At 38.2% G+C, this 17,894-nt stretch overlaps 1 protein-coding gene and 1 long non-coding RNA gene across 5 annotated transcripts in view; one reads left to right on the forward strand and one right to left on the reverse strand.

Moving 5' to 3' along the window:
- The window catches only part of LOC309656471, a 518,263-nt gene that overhangs the window by 405,796 nt on the left and 94,573 nt on the right, over positions 1-17,894 (forward strand). The window lies entirely within an intron of this gene.
- ST8SIA6 (ST8 alpha-N-acetyl-neuraminide alpha-2,8-sialyltransferase 6) overlaps positions 1-17,894 on the reverse strand; it is a 279,596-nt gene that overhangs the window by 21,765 nt on the left and 239,937 nt on the right. For 3 of the 4 annotated variants that reach the window (XM_082452888.1, XM_082452889.1, XM_082452891.1), the window contains exons 5-8: positions 14,432-14,576; positions 10,896-11,008; positions 8,027-8,119; positions 2,691-6,767 (exon numbers count right to left, since the gene is read on the reverse strand). In XM_082452888.1, the coding sequence (XP_082309014.1) occupies positions 6,299-6,767; positions 8,027-8,119; positions 10,896-11,008; positions 14,432-14,576 (820 nt within the window). In that variant the 3' untranslated portion in view covers positions 2,691-6,298. Of the gene's footprint in view, positions 1-2,690; positions 6,768-8,026; positions 8,120-10,895; positions 11,009-14,431; positions 14,577-17,894 lie in introns of those variants that run through there. The other variant, XM_082452890.1, reaches the window with a different exon arrangement.

Genomic DNA, 17,894 nt, shown 5'->3' on the forward strand with positions numbered 1-17,894 from the left:
TACTGGGCATATACCCTGAGAAAACCATAACTAAAAAGAGTCATGTACCACAATGTTCACTGCAGCTCTATTTACAATAGCCAAGACGTGGAAGCAACCTAAGTGTCCATCGACAGATGAATGGATAAAGGAGATGTGGTACGTATATACAATGCAATATTACTCAGCCATAAAAAAAAGCAAAATTGAGTTATTTGTAGAGAGGTGGATGGACCTCGAGTCTGTCATACAGAGTGAAGTAAGTCAGAAAGAAAAACAAATACTGTATGCTAACACATATATATGGAATCTAAAAAAAAAAAAAAAAAAAGGTTCTGAAGAACCTAGGGGCAGGACAGGAATAAAGACGCAGATGTAGAGAATGGACTTGAGGACACAGGGATGGGGAAGTGTAAGTTGGGATGAAGTGAGAGAGTGGCATGGATATATATACACTACCAAATGTAAAATAGATAGGTAGTGGGAAGCAGCTGCATAGCACAGGGAGATCAGCTTGGTGCTTTGTAACCCCCTAGAGGGGTGGGATAGGGAGGGTGGGAGGGAGAAGCAAGAGGGAGGGGATATGGGGATATATGTATACATATAGCTGATTCACTTTTGTTATACAGCAGAAACTAACATAACACACCATTGTAAAGCAATTATACTCCAATAAAGACGTTTAAAAAAAAATTGTGTTTAACTGAATGAATGTGTAATTTATAGATTTATCTATAATCTCTTTATCTCTAAACCCACTCCCATTACCCCCTCCTAAATTGGCACTCTTCTAGTAATTAATATATGCCCTTTAATATGTATGTACACATGTATGCATGCGTATATGTGTGTATATATATATATATATATATATATATATATATATGCTTTAACGTATATTTCAATGGCATTGTGCTATAGCTCTTATTTTCCCCTTTCTGCTGTATTTTAAGGACTTATCCTAGCTCTATACACATCCAGTAAGTTGCTTCTAACTGATATATTCCATACTATGTGTTTATCAAAGTTACCTCATTGACTCCCTTAGAGATGGGTACCTGTGTAACCAACTTCCTGCTACCGCAAACAATAATGAAATAAATATCTTAAATCTTGTCCCCTTGTGGACCTACAAAGGAAGTTCTCTGGGACATAGGTCTGAAGGTGGGATTGCTGGGCCATAGGCCAAATAATTAATTTTACTAACTCAGTACTTCGAGACTGCTTTCCAAAATGGTTGAATCAGTTTATACTTCTACTGGCATTTGGAATTAACAATCTTATGAATTCTTAGCAATATAATATATCTCATTTTAATTTTCATTTCTCAGCTATTAGTAAGTTTGAGCATCACTTTCTATTCTTATTAGCTACTCAGCTTTTCTCTTTGTAGATCACGTTCTTATTCTTTGCTCATTTTTATATTGAGTTTCCTGTCTTTCATTTGTTGATTTGTAGTTCCCGGGAATGTTTCTATAATAATGTCATTAATTTTATGCATTGTTAAAAGCTATTCTAGCCTGTCACTCTCTATTAGCTTTAAGGTGTTGTTCACTGACTAGAAAATTCTTCATTTTAACGTAGCCATAGCCATCATTTCTCAACCTGATTAAGACATTATTTGGGGGTTATGTTTAAGGGGTACAGCCCCTTACCTACATTTTGTTCTATTAGCTTTGCAGTCACCTTTTAATCCCTCTTTAATCTACCTGGAGTCCAACTTGTTCTATGGTGCAATGTAGGAATTTGTTTTTTTCTCTGTTATGAGCCAGTGTTGCAATACCATCTGCTAAAGAGTTGATCTTCTCTCCATTATATAAAATGAAGTGATGCATCTCTATCATATACCACACTTTTTTTTGATAAAAAGAAGAATGCTCTTGGAAGGGTGATGACCCAGATGAGATGGGCAAGAAAAATATCCCTGGCCATCCACCTTCAGGAGGGTAATGGTTACTGCTCACTACGGATTCAGCCTTCTGAAGCCACATGCAAGAAGGAAACCTTGAACTCACCCAGGGGCTCTAAAGGGATTTTTAAAAAACAAGAATAAAGAAAGAAATAGTCTTATTAGGTCAAGTGCTTCAGATATTTCCTGTGAATTCCTGCAATTCCTTCAATGTTTAGTAGCAAAACAATGTGTTTCCGTGTCATGTTACATACATAAAATGCTTTTAATGTCATAACTATACTACATATTGCATCACACTTAGCTGTTTAGAATGTGAGCAGACCTGTTATCCACAAAGCTTTCCAATTTTCCCAAAGCTTTTGGAAATTCATGGCATGATTTAGGGTGCTTGACATGATATAGTATTTAACTGGTAAATTTTTTGTAAGCATGGAAAAATCTTGTCCCAAACAGGTCTGATTTACGGCTTACTTCAGTATTCTACACACAGTAAGTCCTCAAAAAAATGTCCTTGGCTGATTACCTGGCTGAGTGCCCACATATTCACTGGGTGGGAATTTACATGCAGAAGGAAATCTTCCTTCGTGAAAGTCATGATCTATTTGCACTTGCCTTTTGTTAGGAAGAAAAAGCACCAGAGACTTCAAGGACTATTATAGTGTATAAAACTCAACTCCATGCAATTATTCATGGAGCCCTTCCCAGGGCCATACAGCATTATTATATGCTTAAATAAATATTCCTGCCTTACCCTTGGATTTCAATAGAAACTATTTTGGATTCTTGTTATTCACTTACATTGCCCCATTGATTCTAAACAACAAGTAGAAAATGGAATCAAGCAAGCCAGTATGTCCCTTAGAAACTGGTGGCGGGTGGTATTACGAGCTGGAGTCCTAAATAAGAGTTTAGTACTGGCTAGCACCAGTACTCAGACTTTCCGTTTTCCATGCCTATAGATGTACTTGAAGTTAAAGAGGAGAAGATCAAATCCACCCATGTAACAACATTTAACCAGTGCTCATTACACCCAGGGATTTCTTGAGTGTCATGGTCAGACTCGGTTAATCTCTAAATCTACAGGATGCAGTTCAGAGCTTCTCTTTTTGTTTGGATCTAAAGAATTGTGACTTACTATTTCCAATTCACATAGCTGATAGGTAACATTATAACATTTCCTCTCTGGCGGAGGATGACCGTCCACGTGTTCCATTGTGATGCACCAATAATGTTCTTCTGTTCCAAAACAGAATTTTTTTGGGCTTTCTAAAATATAATAGAACATGAATTTTGATAATGTCACATGAACTCCATCCTCCCACTCCCTTTATTTCTCCACAATAAAGAAACCCTGAGGACACTACAGATGGTGAAGGAGAGTTTCACGCAATGGCAGGTAACTGCAAGCTCTTGTGATTTCAACTCAGGAAAGAGATAGAAAGAGCGCACGTGTTCTTTGTGACCTAGGCTTTTGGCTAATGTGAACCTAGCTGGGACGGTTGTAAAAACGTCAACATGTTTTGAGGCTGGCAACACAAACATTAATACAAATGTTAAACAAGAAACCAACTTTGGTTGTGTCCATGGGAAAAGATCTACAAATGTTCTCCACAACTTAAAAGTTTTTCTACTGACATTTAACCGGAACATGGGTATCATTAGGACAATGTTCCTTGCTCTCACACCATTTTGAATATTTCCGAAATCCTTATCAGTGACACTGAAAACTTTACTGATGTTTTGATACTCTAGACAAAATATCCAAGGTTAAAATGGGAAGTTATATGGGAAAAACTTAAGTAGGCTCTAAATGTCCTAATCATATGTAATCTTTATTAAATAACTTATAAAGTCTCCATATTGTATATCTAATGATTTATTTCACTATATTCTATTATTTTTACCCATCAATCATGTATTTCCCATGTCATCAAAAAGCAAAGTTTATGTCTCTACCCAGCAGAAAACATTTTGAGGGAAACGTTTTACTAAACTATAAAATATTAGAGTGTTCTGATCTATTTTTCATAATCATTGCTAGTAACATGATAGAAACATTACCAATCCTGAGAGCAGATTTTCAGAAATTAATTAAACCCATTAGAAGCAGTAGAAAACAGTCATTTATTCGTCACTACACAAAGAAAGAAAAATGAATTAGACTTCATGTAACTAAAAGCACGTTCCTTTTAGAAAATATCTCCATATGAATTTTGAAATCAATTTATGGCGGTAATAGGTTTCATTTGCTATAGAAGAACAAATGAAAATGTAAATTAAGAATGGCATCACAAATGGCAACTACAATCAAATTAAAGATGTACTTTATCAAAATAAGCAATTTACAGCAGAGTGTTCTTACAAGTGAACCCTGAATAAGACAATAATCTGGCAAAGGTAAGAATTCAGAATTATATTCGTAATTAATTTGTCATGCTGCTTAGTCTGCTCTGCTCCTATTTCTGCTCTTCTCGTGCTGGTACCAAGACGAGCACAAGAGTGTGCACGTAATTACTTATTTAAGTCAAATACCTTATGCAATGGATGCACTTATGACCTGTATTAACATGTATCATGAGGATGTAAGGGAGTTTTGCAAAATGCTAATATTCAATGTCTCCTTAAGCTTTATTTTATATTGATGTCTTATTTCTCATGTAAATGTACACTTTTCCTTATGAGAATTAAGTTTCTCTGTGCTTTAGTCCTACAACTTTCCTATGAAATCAATCAGCTTGGTATTATTCCCATTTCACAGATGTGGGCCTAAGCCACCACCGCCATGTGCTATATCCTACCCTCATGGGGCAGATCTTGGGGCAAAGACCATGATTTACCTTCAAACAGCCTCGTTTTCATGAATCAGAATCAAGTGGACAGGGCTTCCCTGGTGGCGCAGTGGTTAAGAATCCAGCTGCCAATGCAGGGGACATGGGTTCGAGTCCTGGTCCGGGAAGATACCACATGCCGCGGAGCAACTAAGCCCGTGCACCACAACTACTGAGCCTGCGCTCTAGAGCCCGTGAGCCACAACTACTGAGCCCGCATGCCACAACTACTGAAGCCCACGCGCCTAGAGCCCATGCTCCGCAACAAGAGAAGCCACTGCAATGAGAAGCCCGCGCACCGCAACCAAGAGCAGCCCCCGCTCGCCACAACTAGAGAAAGCCCGTGCGCAGCAACAAAGACCCAATGCAGCCAAAAAAAAAAAAGAATCAAGGGGACAGCCTTCTCCCCATCATATTCCCTCTACTTAGAATCTTCTTCATTTGGTAAAGCCTTACTCCCTTTCTAGGCTTAATTCAGAAACCAGCTCTTCTCTGAAATGGACTGAATGATTCCTGCCTCTGTTCCCCATAGCTTTCATGAGAACACTGAGCACACCCTTTCATTGTTCACAGCACCACATCTGTTTCTTCCTGCGCGAGTTAGTCTTTTTTTTTTTTTTTGTCTGCGCCACACGGCTTGTGGGATCTTAGGTCCCCGAGCAGGGATCGAACCTGTGCCCACTGCAGTGGCAGCGCGGAGTCTTAACCACTGGACCGCCAGGGAAGTCCCCAGGACTTAGTCATTTTTATATCCCTCTCGCGGAGCCTGGGAAAGGGTCTAGCGTGAAGCAGCTGTTCAACAACCTTAGCAAAGTAAATTGTATGAGTGACCGCCACAGACAACAGGTAAGTAGAATTGTAACTATTCTTGCCCTTGAAGTAAATCCTGTCAGTGGGAGAGGAAAAGGCTTAAGAGTGAGATAGGAAGTTAATATATATATTAAAGAGTGATTTTTAAATGTAGATAAAGGAGGAAAAGGATTGGCCTAAATCCAACCACGACATCAGCACAGCTCAAGACACAAGTGAATGTAATTAGAGGCGTAAGGTGTTCATTCCTGCATAACCACGGGTTTCTTGTTTAATTACACAGTTTTCTTATATGCCCTCTTTAAGACAGGAAGAAAGGTGGGAACGATATTACGGATAATAGAGGCTCCTGCCAGAGAAAGAATTCCAGTGGACACTGGCAGTTCAGCTGTTCTCTTCAGAAAGAGTCTTCAAGGCAGCCTGCCTTTTTATTATGTCTGGTGAAGGTGAAAACGGCTGTTAAAAATATCAACGAGGAGATATTCATGGAGTCCCTACCTCATGCTAAATACTTGCGGAAAGTTTTCACAGATTATCAGATTCTCCTAATATGAGTTAGAGATCATGGTCCCCATTTTACAGGAAGAGAACTGAAGATCAGAACAACGAAATGAGTTGCTGAGACTGCAAACCTAGTGCCAGAGCTTTGATCCAACCAAATTTCGGGACTCTTCCTACGACACCCTACAACCCCCTCTTTCGGTGTTTGGAACATTGACACTCACCTACTGCATTGTGTGAACATGATTCCCGTTTAAAGACATCTGGTTTAGGCTATTTCACATTTGCTAAATTGTAATCTGAGGATTCCTTTCGCGTGAAGCTGGAGAATTTGTCTATACTCCTTGGGCATCTCATGGAAACCGCGCTTAGGTAACTTGTTATCGTAGTAGTGATGGCTGACAGGTGTGTTCTCTCCAGTTTTAGAGAAGGGCCAGAATCCGTAGAGTTTCACGTTCTCGCACAGTTCAGCTGCCACACTTGTGATCATCAAGCCGGAGGACAGGCGATACTCGGTTACACCTTTAGTCCTCCAGAAGAGGGCAAGGTTTTTCAGGTACTTGGGATGGAAAAATAAAACTCTTTGTCTTGCTCTAGACTCCTTCAGTGTGTAGTACACCTTAAAAGAGGCCGCAGTGTTGGCCCTGAAGGAAAATGCTGGCAGAAGGACGAATGCATCTCCATAGGTTGCAACGTCCTCCAGAAATATTGCTTTCTTTTCCTTTAAGTTCCCATATCTGCCAAATTTTTAAAACATCATGATTTTAACAGTAATCATCAAAGGAGCAGTTTTGGTAACATGAGGCTGAATTCACCATTGGCCAAAACACAGAACCATTTATATCACTGTATATAAAAGAGACAAACTGCAGACTCAGAGAAAACTCATGTTAAGTAAGCATCTTGTAAATATCAGGGGGGTGAGGTCTTCATTTCTCCTTCTTGGCATATCTAGGCTTTCATTTCTACCTTCTTTTTTTTTTTTTTTTCATTTCTACCTTCTTATGGGGCAATACCCTTACTGGACATACATTTTTTATATTATTTTATCTTCCAACTCAGTAATTTTTTCCTAAGGTTGCTTCTTAATGATGAATTACCTTCCAAACGTATAATGCTGAAATGTTTTCTCAAACATAACACACTCTTAAAATATCTGTACATTAAAAAAAATTCATGGAGCTGTACATTTGTATATACATGTTATTATAAAATAAGTTTCCTTTAGAAAGCCTAAAATATCTATATGCATACACACACACACACACACACACACACACACACACACACAAGCATCTTAAATTTCCTCCATGGATTGTGATAGCTCTATGTGTTTAATTTAAAGAATACCTCAGTAAATATATTGGTGTGCCTGACTGTGTGTGTTTAGAAAATAAGCCTTGGGGAGACAGGTACAATATTTAATATTCTCTTAAGCCATACTAGAACTATTTGAGGGGTGTATTCTACTAATAACAATTATTAGTCACTTCGGACGAAAATAGTTGAATAAAACTAACTATATACGGGATTTTTATTAAACAGCCAACATTTTGTAGTAGTTACATTGTGGAAAATAAAATACAGGAATTATTTTTTAGTAATAAACTGCCCGAAGTGAAAACTTGATTTTGCCAGGTTCTCCTAAGGGTTACTCTCTGAAGCTTCTAAATAGACTAAGTTTTTTCAAGAAAGCGCTATCAAGACAAGAGTAACACTAAAATTCTGAAAGGAAATCTAAAACAGGAACTTCATTATTGTTTAAAAAGTTCTCATTGGATTAGCAACATTCAGCTTATGACATTAGAAGTACAACTGGACATACCTCTTATGAGCCACAACCTAAATTACCAATATATTCTTATATATTTTCCTAAAAAGCCATTCCAGCTGTATTAGAAGTCAGTCTCAGCAACAAGATTAGTGCTCAGACTAAGAAACAGGTTAAATAATGAGAAAAATGTTCTTGAACAGTTATGTAATTTGAGGTACTTACCTTAGTCTTATGATACTGGGATTTAGCGTCACCAGGTTGGTTTTAGTGCCAACATCACTGGTAACATTTCCTGTGGTTGGGGGGAGGTTACACCTGAAATTTGGAAGGAAAACTATTCTCAAAATATAACTTGTGAAAAAAAAAAATACATCCACATACATCCACACGTCCACACGTGATCATTCTCATTTTATTGGAGAGAATTATTGTTGTTAAGAGGGTCCTGAGAATTCATCTGATTTCCATCGAAAGCCATTTAAGAAGTACTGAACTCTTAGTTGGCATTTCAATATTGGATAAAATAAATGAATTTGATAAACGCTTTCAGTATTATGTAAGCCCTTTATAAGTAACAAAACTAGAAATGACAATTACACCTTGCCTAGCTTTTGAAGAGTTCATGATCCTTTTATTAAAATTATTATTTATATTAATTAGATTCCCACGGAGGTATGATCACCAATTTACAGATTTTTAAAAATTGAGGCATTGCGACTAAGGTTATAGTGTCTGTCAGAAGCAAAGGCTACATAAAAAAAATCAAAATTTCCTGATTCCCATATGGACTGTTTTCCCACCAAATTAAGCTGTTAATAAATAAAGCCTTAATGTTCTTATAATGATGTTTTCATATTGATGTTCTCATCCTCTTTTGAGTACTATTTTCCTTTTAAATTGGAAAACAAATTAAGAATTGTAATTTTGAGTAAGTATATTCTTGTCACACAGAAAAGAGAAAGTATCATTTACAGAATTTCAAGTAGACCATTTCTTTTTTTTTTTTTTTTTTTAAATTTTTACCATTTTTTTTTTTTTTTAAAATTTTATTTATTTATTTATTTCTGGCTGTGTTGGGTCCTCGTTTCTGTGCGAGGGCTTTCTCCAGTTGCGGCAAGTGGGGGCCACTCTTCATCGCGATGCGCGGGCCTCTCACTATTGCGGCCTCTCTTGTTGTGGAGCACAGGCTCCAGACGCGCAGGCTCAGTAATTGTGGCACACGGGCCTAGTCGCTCCACAACATGTGGGATCCTCCCAGACCAGGACTCGAACCTGTGTCCCCTGCATTGGCAGGCAGATTCTCAACCACTGTGCCACCAGGGAAGCCCAGACCATTTCTTTAAAGCTATATATACAAAAGGGAGCATCTCTGAGGAAGGCTGTTTAAACTTGATGTGTTCTGTAAGATGAGGTTGAAATATTCTATTCCATGCTCTATGAAATATATGAATAAATGAAACATGTACTTCTCTCACTGATAAAAAAGATACATCAGAAAACAAATACGGCACCTTGGGAAAAATAAATATTAATTTAGATAATAGGCCACAGAAATGTCTTCATTAGTGGGCTTCCTGTAACAAATCTACTTTCTAGAACAGTCTCATATTCTTTTGAAGACTCGAAGATGATTTCCAATATGGTGTCATTGGAGACCCCTAGGGGAAATATTGGGTATTGTATATACACAGTACAGTAAAGCCACTCAGCACCTATTTTTGCTCCTTACACACTTAACTGACAGCTCCCAATCTTCTGAAATGAAAAAAAAAAAATGATAATCAGCTTCCAGATGGTTTTATAAACTATGAAACATGTACGACCAAAATAGACAAAGGCTTAAAAATTAAATAAATTTTAATGCCACCAACCATGTACAGCCCCAATTTGACCTTTCAGTTTGGAAGGCTAACTTCAAAAGGAACTCTATATTCAGAAAAATAGCTGGCATCAACAAATGCAGAATCTAGAAATATACCTATTTATTTTAGAGTTATAAATTAAGTAGCTGTTGAGTTTTTTGTTTTGGGGTTTTTTTTTCCTGCTTGTTAAACCTAAACTTGTATTTCTTATATCTGCTATAAAGTAAAATGGATGTTTAGGCATAATATTCACCCCAGATGTTTTGGGAATTTTCAGTCTATAAAAAGGTCTATCGCAAAAAGAATTATTTATCTTCCTTATGGCTTTTCCATACTGAGTACTTTAACAAAATAGCTAAATCATGCAGGTATTGGCCATTTTCACATTCATCATGAGGAACACATTCAATAATGGTTGGACTGCCAGGTCTGTTGTTCTGTCATTATCTTCAGCATAAAATTCTAAATGAGATTAAAGTGAGGGGGAGCTACTGATTCAGAATCGTGTTTCTTTTTCATGTGCTAAAATGGGCACCATTAAATCAATAAAGATCAAAGGATCTCCTCTGATGTATGCAATCGGTGCTCCTGAAATAGGAAGAAACGGATTTCAACTGACTTTATAAAAAGGTGCATTTCAATTGAAATCCACCCTCACAGGGATGAATCCTCTTTCCATCATATTCTGAAAGTGGAGATGCTCTGTGGCTTGTCTTATTAGTTCAGACACACAGAGAAACCACTTTTGTTTCTGTTTTGGCAAGCTAGCTTGTATTGAGATATAAACATTTTAAAAGATCAGAATTTAGAAGCTGCACATTTTTTAAAAATTTCAGGCCAGAAACCTAAATAAACAACAACGTTCTATGGCTATACAATATCTAAGTCACCATTTTCACAAGTATTACCTGAGAACAAAGTGTTCTTGAAATGCTCTGTTTAAAAAAAAAAAAAGAAGTATCCTTAATATACTGAAGGCTCTGACAAGTCCTGCAGTGAAGACCCTCTTTGACTATGACTTCATGCGGGGTTTCTGGAAAGTTAAGTGACCATAGCAACAGTCAGAGGAACTCATGATTCATTTAACACTTTTGGAAACACACTAGATAAACTGTAGGCTTAAGCAACAGAGTTCAAAGGTCAAAATTTACACAGAGCATCTTTAGCCTATTCATTTAAAATATCCAGCTGATCTTGGATGTCAAAGAAACCAATTTGACAGAGCTTACCTAAAAACAAAGTCGGATTTATCGATTTCGGCTCCGCAGAGAGACTGATGCAGAATCCCCCCATTTCCAACCACCGCACACTGCTTGTAGGGGTACCCCACAAAAGGCTGAGACTATCAGGAGAAAGGGAAAAACTGCCATAAAATAGCTTTAGTTTTAGAACCATAAACATCATCAGCTTAATTCAAGTAGCTTAATTTTTACACACGCTAAGGAAAGAAAAAGAACAAGAAGCAATACCACAGCATGTTAATCAACTTATGACATCATAAAAAAAATCCTGTAAACCTGTTTCATTTCTCTTGAGAGGAATATATAGCATATCATAGACAAACATAATGTAATAATACAAAATATAATACACTTGTTCTTAAAATGTACTTTAACGTATATTACATCACATAATTAAGTAAATAAATTGAGGATGGCAAAATCCCACATGGGCCTTTCCGACAAACAGGACCATTTTCAGCCAAAAATAGAAAGAGCAATTCCAAAGTAGCATTAAATTCTCTATTCTTGGCCAGAAAATTAATAGATAATTTAGTGAAAGTTCTCTGTGCTTCTTAAATAGTTAGACCTTCCGGCTCAGTGATGACAGGAGATTTATGCCTGCGATCTCTGTAAGTGATCAGCCACGGTGCTTCAGGGAGGCCCAGTAACTCTGTGCTGACTTGTTTCAAATTCATTTCTAAGGCCGGAATCATTTTTGTTTCCTCCAAGGACCCAACTGGCCGACCCCAAAAGACTTCCCACTTTTACCAAATGCTCCGTGGTCTGAAACATAACTTTTCAATTTGACAGTGTACTTTGCCTTTGCTGGTCACTTTTCCAGAAGTAATGATGTGACCTTAACCAGCAGAAGGGTGTCAGCTCAGAGTTCCGCAATGATGAAGTCCTGATTCACCTGCTTTGTCTCCAGAATGTAAGTGTAGGTCCCCAGGGGCAGAGAGCATGTTTATTACTTTTCATTTCCCCCCTCTTCTACTGCAGACCTCGCCCAGAGGATCACTGCTTTTCGATGGGTGACGACTGGCCCAATGGCCACCTGGGTGCAACCCCCGGTGCCATGTTGGAACCCAGCTGTACCAGCTTATGGGCACCAACTGGTAAATATTCAGGAATTTTGTCAGCCGATTGTGAAACCACTGGTAAATTACAATCGCCACGATGGGGATATTTACACTGCTACGAATCAGGGCACCCTCCTGCCCCATGTACCAGCCCCACTGGCAACGCCCCAGGACCGGCGTGGTTCTGAGCTGCCCAACAGATCCTGAATCACCCTGACTCCCGTTGTGCTCCTGAATCTGCATTGGGAGATGCCAAACGAGTGACGAGAACTCTCTTTCAGCACATCTGCGTTTGTCCATAAAAACGAAAAATCATACTGTGCTTCTGGTGCGAGAAGCACTTTCCCAGGTCGTAACTTGTTAACACATGGAATCCATCCAACAACCTTGTGAGTATTTTACAGATGGGAAAACGGAGGCATGAGTTTAAGGAAGGGCTAGAAAGCAGCAGAGCTGGGATTCAAACCCAGGCAGTCTGGTTCAGAGTCCATGGTCTTAACCACGACACATTATACAGGTGCCGTCTGTCATTCAAGGGGTGAAAGGTTAACTGAAGGATGTGCCTTATTTCCCTGCACAGATGTGACGCCCAGCAGAGTGACTGGCTCTTTAATGAATGGTTCCCACAGACTCTGGGCTCCTTCAAGTCACTGAACTTCTAGCGCAAGATGTTTTCAGACTGTGTTTACTAACCGATACCACAGTAAATTCTGAATTTTACGGACAGGGCAGAATGCAAATAGGCTCTTTATGGTACCATAGAAAAGATTACTGAGGGGAACATATCTCCAATTAAGCACTCAAAATAATGAACATTTTTCTCTGGTTTCTTGGTCAACTGGGAGGAAAAAAATCCATATGCTTTGTTATCTTACGTTCAGTAAGAGTTCAAATAAATGACAATTTCAACGTTCCTTAAAATAAGGCTCCTAAGGAAACGCAAATCTGGGCGACTCAACTGCCTGCTTGTTGCTAACTCGGGTTGAAAACCAGCTTCGTGGTTTTCTTTTCAAGTAACTTAGCAAAGCTTTGGAGTAAGTGACTTCACAACATTTCGTCCAAAGCATCTATTGTGATCTGCTCGCTGTGTGCCCCACAGAACAGAGCAGGGTTGGGGTGTGGGAAGCAGCCTCGGATGCTGTGTCTGTGAAGGGGATGTTGAAGAAACACAGAAAAGTGACCTCGCTTTGCAGCTGTTACCGTATTAACTTCAGAATTTCCTCCCCCTAGTTTTAAAAAGTCAGTATTAATCTGGAAAATGGATGCTGTTAATTGCATCCAGAACTATCAAGCCTATGCTAAGTTATTCTTTTCAAGGTGCCAATCAGAAGCAAAGAAATACCTGCAGCTCCTCTGTTCTGACCAGCCTAAAGCAAGGAGAACACTAGCAAAAATGGCAAGGGTGAAAGAGTTGCTCTCTGTGGAACTCCCCAAGGTCTTCCCTGATAAGGGATATAAATATTCTTTAGTTGCTATCTTTTCAGCTATTGGTAATTTCAGTGCATCACGAGGGGATTTTCAGAATGCCGTATGAGTTATTTTTTTGGTCCCCGTTCCCTTCCGGAAAATGTGCGATATTTTTTCACTAACATTTTATATTGATTTTTCGTTCATTCCCAGAAAATTATACTTCCTTTGAATTGTAATATTAAAAAAAAAATTGGAACAACTTACATGACAATAATATAGTTGAAACAAGTCAAAGGTCCAGCAAAATGGAATTAATTATAAGAAGTGAATATTCTACAGTTGGTAAACTGCAGATATAAAGCAATCCCATTTTGACCACTGACTTGGCTTAATTGCTTTTCATCAAATCATAAAAAGATGCCTGAGAGTGTAGTTCATCAGCAGTGGGATATTTTCAGGAGAAAAATTCCCCCCAAGTTTGGATTTATATTGTAATGATACAGTATCATTACTCATTAGTTTAAATAACAAATATGTAATGAATGCATCTGTGCACTGGGGAATGTTCTAGGAGCTTGGGATACATAAGAACACAGTAGATAAAAATCCCTGTCTTGTGGAGGTTATGTTTATGGACCGCAAATTCTTATGTATTTACTTCCCAAAGATTAGCCACATAAACCTACAGTTCTTTGTGAAGGAATTGATTTAGTCACTGAAACTGACAACTGGAGGAGTCTTATTGCAGGTGAAAAATGGTCATCTTCCCAAGCCCTGGTAATTACTATGCAGAAAGCCCAAGTACCTCATCTCATTCAAGGATGAGTCATGAAGACTCAAGGGCTGGAAGAGCTTATCATTTAAGATATAAATACCATTCCCCGCAGAGCCACAAGTATTCAAAACTGCCTTCTGAAAAGGGACTGCCATACGTATCTTACACAACACAACAGTGTGGCATTTTAATGAATTAACTGCTCCCATTCTTATATCTTAATCTGAGCCAACATTCACCTTAAATGGTGACACAAACCACAAGAAATTCTCACTCACCACTGGCAACATATCAAAAATGTTCTCTCTGATTTGGATTTCGCTTTTACTTTCCACCTCGTAACTCATGTTAGTCCCGACGGGAGTGTTATTTTGAGAAACAATGAAGTTTTGAACGGCATCACAACACGAAGCAAGTTTCACTCTGCGAAGGATAAGGATAAAAGTGAGTCAAGGAATAAGATTAAGAAACCCAAAATAGAGACGATGATGGAAAACGCAGGAGAGGATTTTGCCATACTGACTTTCAGAGAGAAGATACCTCATTCACAAAGATGACATTTTTATCTCATTCCATTCTAACTGTCCCTGGATGGTGCAAGAGTGCTGTGGTAGGATTAAATAGCAAAGAACATTAACGTACTTACACTCAGGTAGGGACCAAGTCACCCATAGGAAATACTGATTATATAATGGTTTAAATACAAAGACTTCTTTCTCATGATAATGTTGTAACAACAAAGAGAAAATGACAGAATACCTTCTAATTATTTTATTAAACAGTACAGAAACTAAATTAAGACCAGTGTCACAAATCATCACCAAAGCAATATGTAATCATTTATTATGAGACAAGTTCAATGAAAAGAAGCATCATTCAATACAGTGATTTTTTTTGAGCTTCACTGAGGTATAATTCACAAATACGTACGGGGAATTCCCTGGCGGTCCTGTGGTTAGGACTCTGCGCTTCCTAATGGGGGTCTGGGGTTCGATCCCTGGTCGGGGAACTAAGATCCCACAAGCCTCATGGTGCGGCCAAAAAAAAAAAAATTCACAAATACAAACTGTTTATGTTCATGGTTTAATATGCATACATACTGTGCAATCATCACCATAACCAAGCTAATCAACATGTCCATCACCTCGCAGTTATCTTTTTTCTTTTTCTTCTTTTTTTTATAGTAAGAATATTTGAGATTTACCCTCTTAGCAAATTTCAAGTATGCAATACAGTACTGCTAACCATATCTACACTGCTGTACTTTAATAGAGTGAATTTTTAAATGACATGAATTTAAAGCTGCCATTCTTTACAGAAAGCCCAGAAAAGTGTAATTTAGTACTGAGCTATATTTTGAAACTATTCCTATGGAGTGAAACCTTATTGTCAGAATGCAGACCCAGAAAGGTCCTGCCAGGGGTTGTCGGAATTTGCCCCCAACCTCTGGCAGGTGAATCCAGAACCACTCAGAATTTATATTTTGCTTATGTAATTCTCCGGGGATGTAGACTCCGTAGCGTCTCTTGATAATTATTCCACAGCTTAATCAACCCTGAAGTCAAGAGACTCTCTGATTTGCACAACTGAACTCTCTTCACTTAAATCCACCTCCCTGGTTAGTTTTTCATAGAATCTCTCCATAAAAAAACACTTCACGTAATTGAAAATGGTAATCATCAAGCAAAACTTGAACCTTTTCAATTTTGAAGCATTTAGAGAATTGCCTCTTCTCTCAGATTTTCTCCATAAGACCAGTTTTTGCATTAATGTCACCTTGTTCATCTTTAAACCTTTACTAATTTCTCCATTTTACTTAAAAATATTTATTAAAGTTGGACCCCACCATAGCACAAGGAACAGTGACTATTCAGCAGACAGAGGTGACTGTGGTCAGTACTGATACCCTAAATTATGAACTGGCCCTTTCCCATCGCATATTTTTTTTTTACTGGTTTTTGGTCCTGAAGGGTATACTTTTATATATGTTCCTACTGAATTTGGTTCTTTTGAAAGAATACAACGCTCTAATCTGTCATAGTCATTTTGAATTATATTCCAGTCTTCGTGAATGCCAGTAATTCTCAGGGTATGAAAAGTCAGTGCTGTGATATTATTTGTACCCTAAAAATCAAGATTTTCAAATTAGTTCGTATCAGTTAGCTGATATTATTAAAATAGTACATTCTTACTTGAATTCTATCACCTGCTTATTATTTCTCTTTGCATTTCAGAACCCACCATTTCTAATAGCTCATGGAGACCAACAAAAGAAAAAATTGAAAATGAAATGATGTGTAGTCAAAAGTATGACACTAAGTATTTGTAATTATAAATTTAATTTCATAACAATTCATGTGACATATTGCAAACTCAGAAATCCTTATGTGTTTATAATTTTAAATGTCTCTTTTATGCGGCATGTTGAGAAAGGCAATGGAATAGATTCTCATTTACCTTTTACAAGTAACTTAATTTCTCTAAGTATATTTGGTGCTTGAAAGAATATTGCATCACACAAAAAAACCACTAAGCAGGGTTTCCCTGGTGGCGCAGGGGTTTAGAATCTGCCTGCCAATGCAGGGGACACAGGTTCAAGCCCTGGTCCGGGAAGATCCCACACGCCGCAGAGTAACTAGGCCCGTGCACCACAACTACTGAGCCTGTGCTCTAGAGCCCACAAGCCACAACTACTGAGCCTGCGCTCTAGAGCCCACAAGCCACAACTACTGAGCCTGCAAGCCACAACTACTGAGCCCGTGTGCCACAACTACTGAAGCCCGCGCGCCTAGAGCCCATGCTCCGCAACAAGAGAAGCCACCGCAATGAGAAGCCCGCGCACCACAAGGAAGAGTAGCCCCCGCTCGCCGCAACTAGAGAAAGCCCACGCGCAGCAACGAAGACCCAACGCAGCCACAAATAAATAAATAAAAATTTAAAAATGCAATTATTAAAAAAAAAAAAACCCACTAAGCAAAGTACCCTTTGTGGGTTTTTAAATAGTTTTTTTTCTGGGAGTTCCCTGGTGGTCTAGTGGGTCGGATTCGGCGCTTTCACTGCTGTGGCCCCGGGTTCAGTCCCTGGGCAGGGAACTGAGATCCTGCAAGCTGTGCAGTGTGGCCAAAATTTTTTTAAAAAATTGTTTTTTTCTGAAACTATGTTTTCAATTATTATATTATAAAACTTTCAAACCCTCAGGAAAGTTGAAAGAATTGGACAATGAGCATGTGAGTTAACGACCAGCTAGACTCTACAAGTGATTTTTTACTATATTTGCCTGGTTGTGTATTTATCCATCAATCCATTTTTGTTGTTGTAGTTATTGCAATTCAACGTAAATTACAGGTATCAGTACAGCTCACCCCTAAATACTTCAGCATGTATATCATTATTTTGTATTTTGGGGTAGAATTTACATACAATAAAATCCCAAGTGCATTCAATGAGTTTTGATAAGTGCATATACCCCTGTAACCCAATCCCCTGTCAAGATACAGAATGTTATCAACCCCACTAGATAATTCCCTCAAATTCTTTCCCAGTCCACTTCCAGCCCTCCCCCGCCTCAACGCAACCACTTTTGTGATTATTTTTTACCAAACATTAGTATTGCCTGTTCCAGAATCTATATAAACATATACATAAATCTATATAAATATAAATCATATTAAAACAACATTGTAAATCAACTATACTCCAATAAAAATGTTTTTAAAAAATTAATTAATTTTTAAAAAAAAG

This window comes from Balaenoptera physalus (assembly GCF_965194825.1).
Source record: "Balaenoptera physalus genome assembly, chromosome: 2".
Taxonomy (NCBI): domain Eukaryota; kingdom Metazoa; phylum Chordata; class Mammalia; order Artiodactyla; family Balaenopteridae; genus Balaenoptera; species Balaenoptera physalus.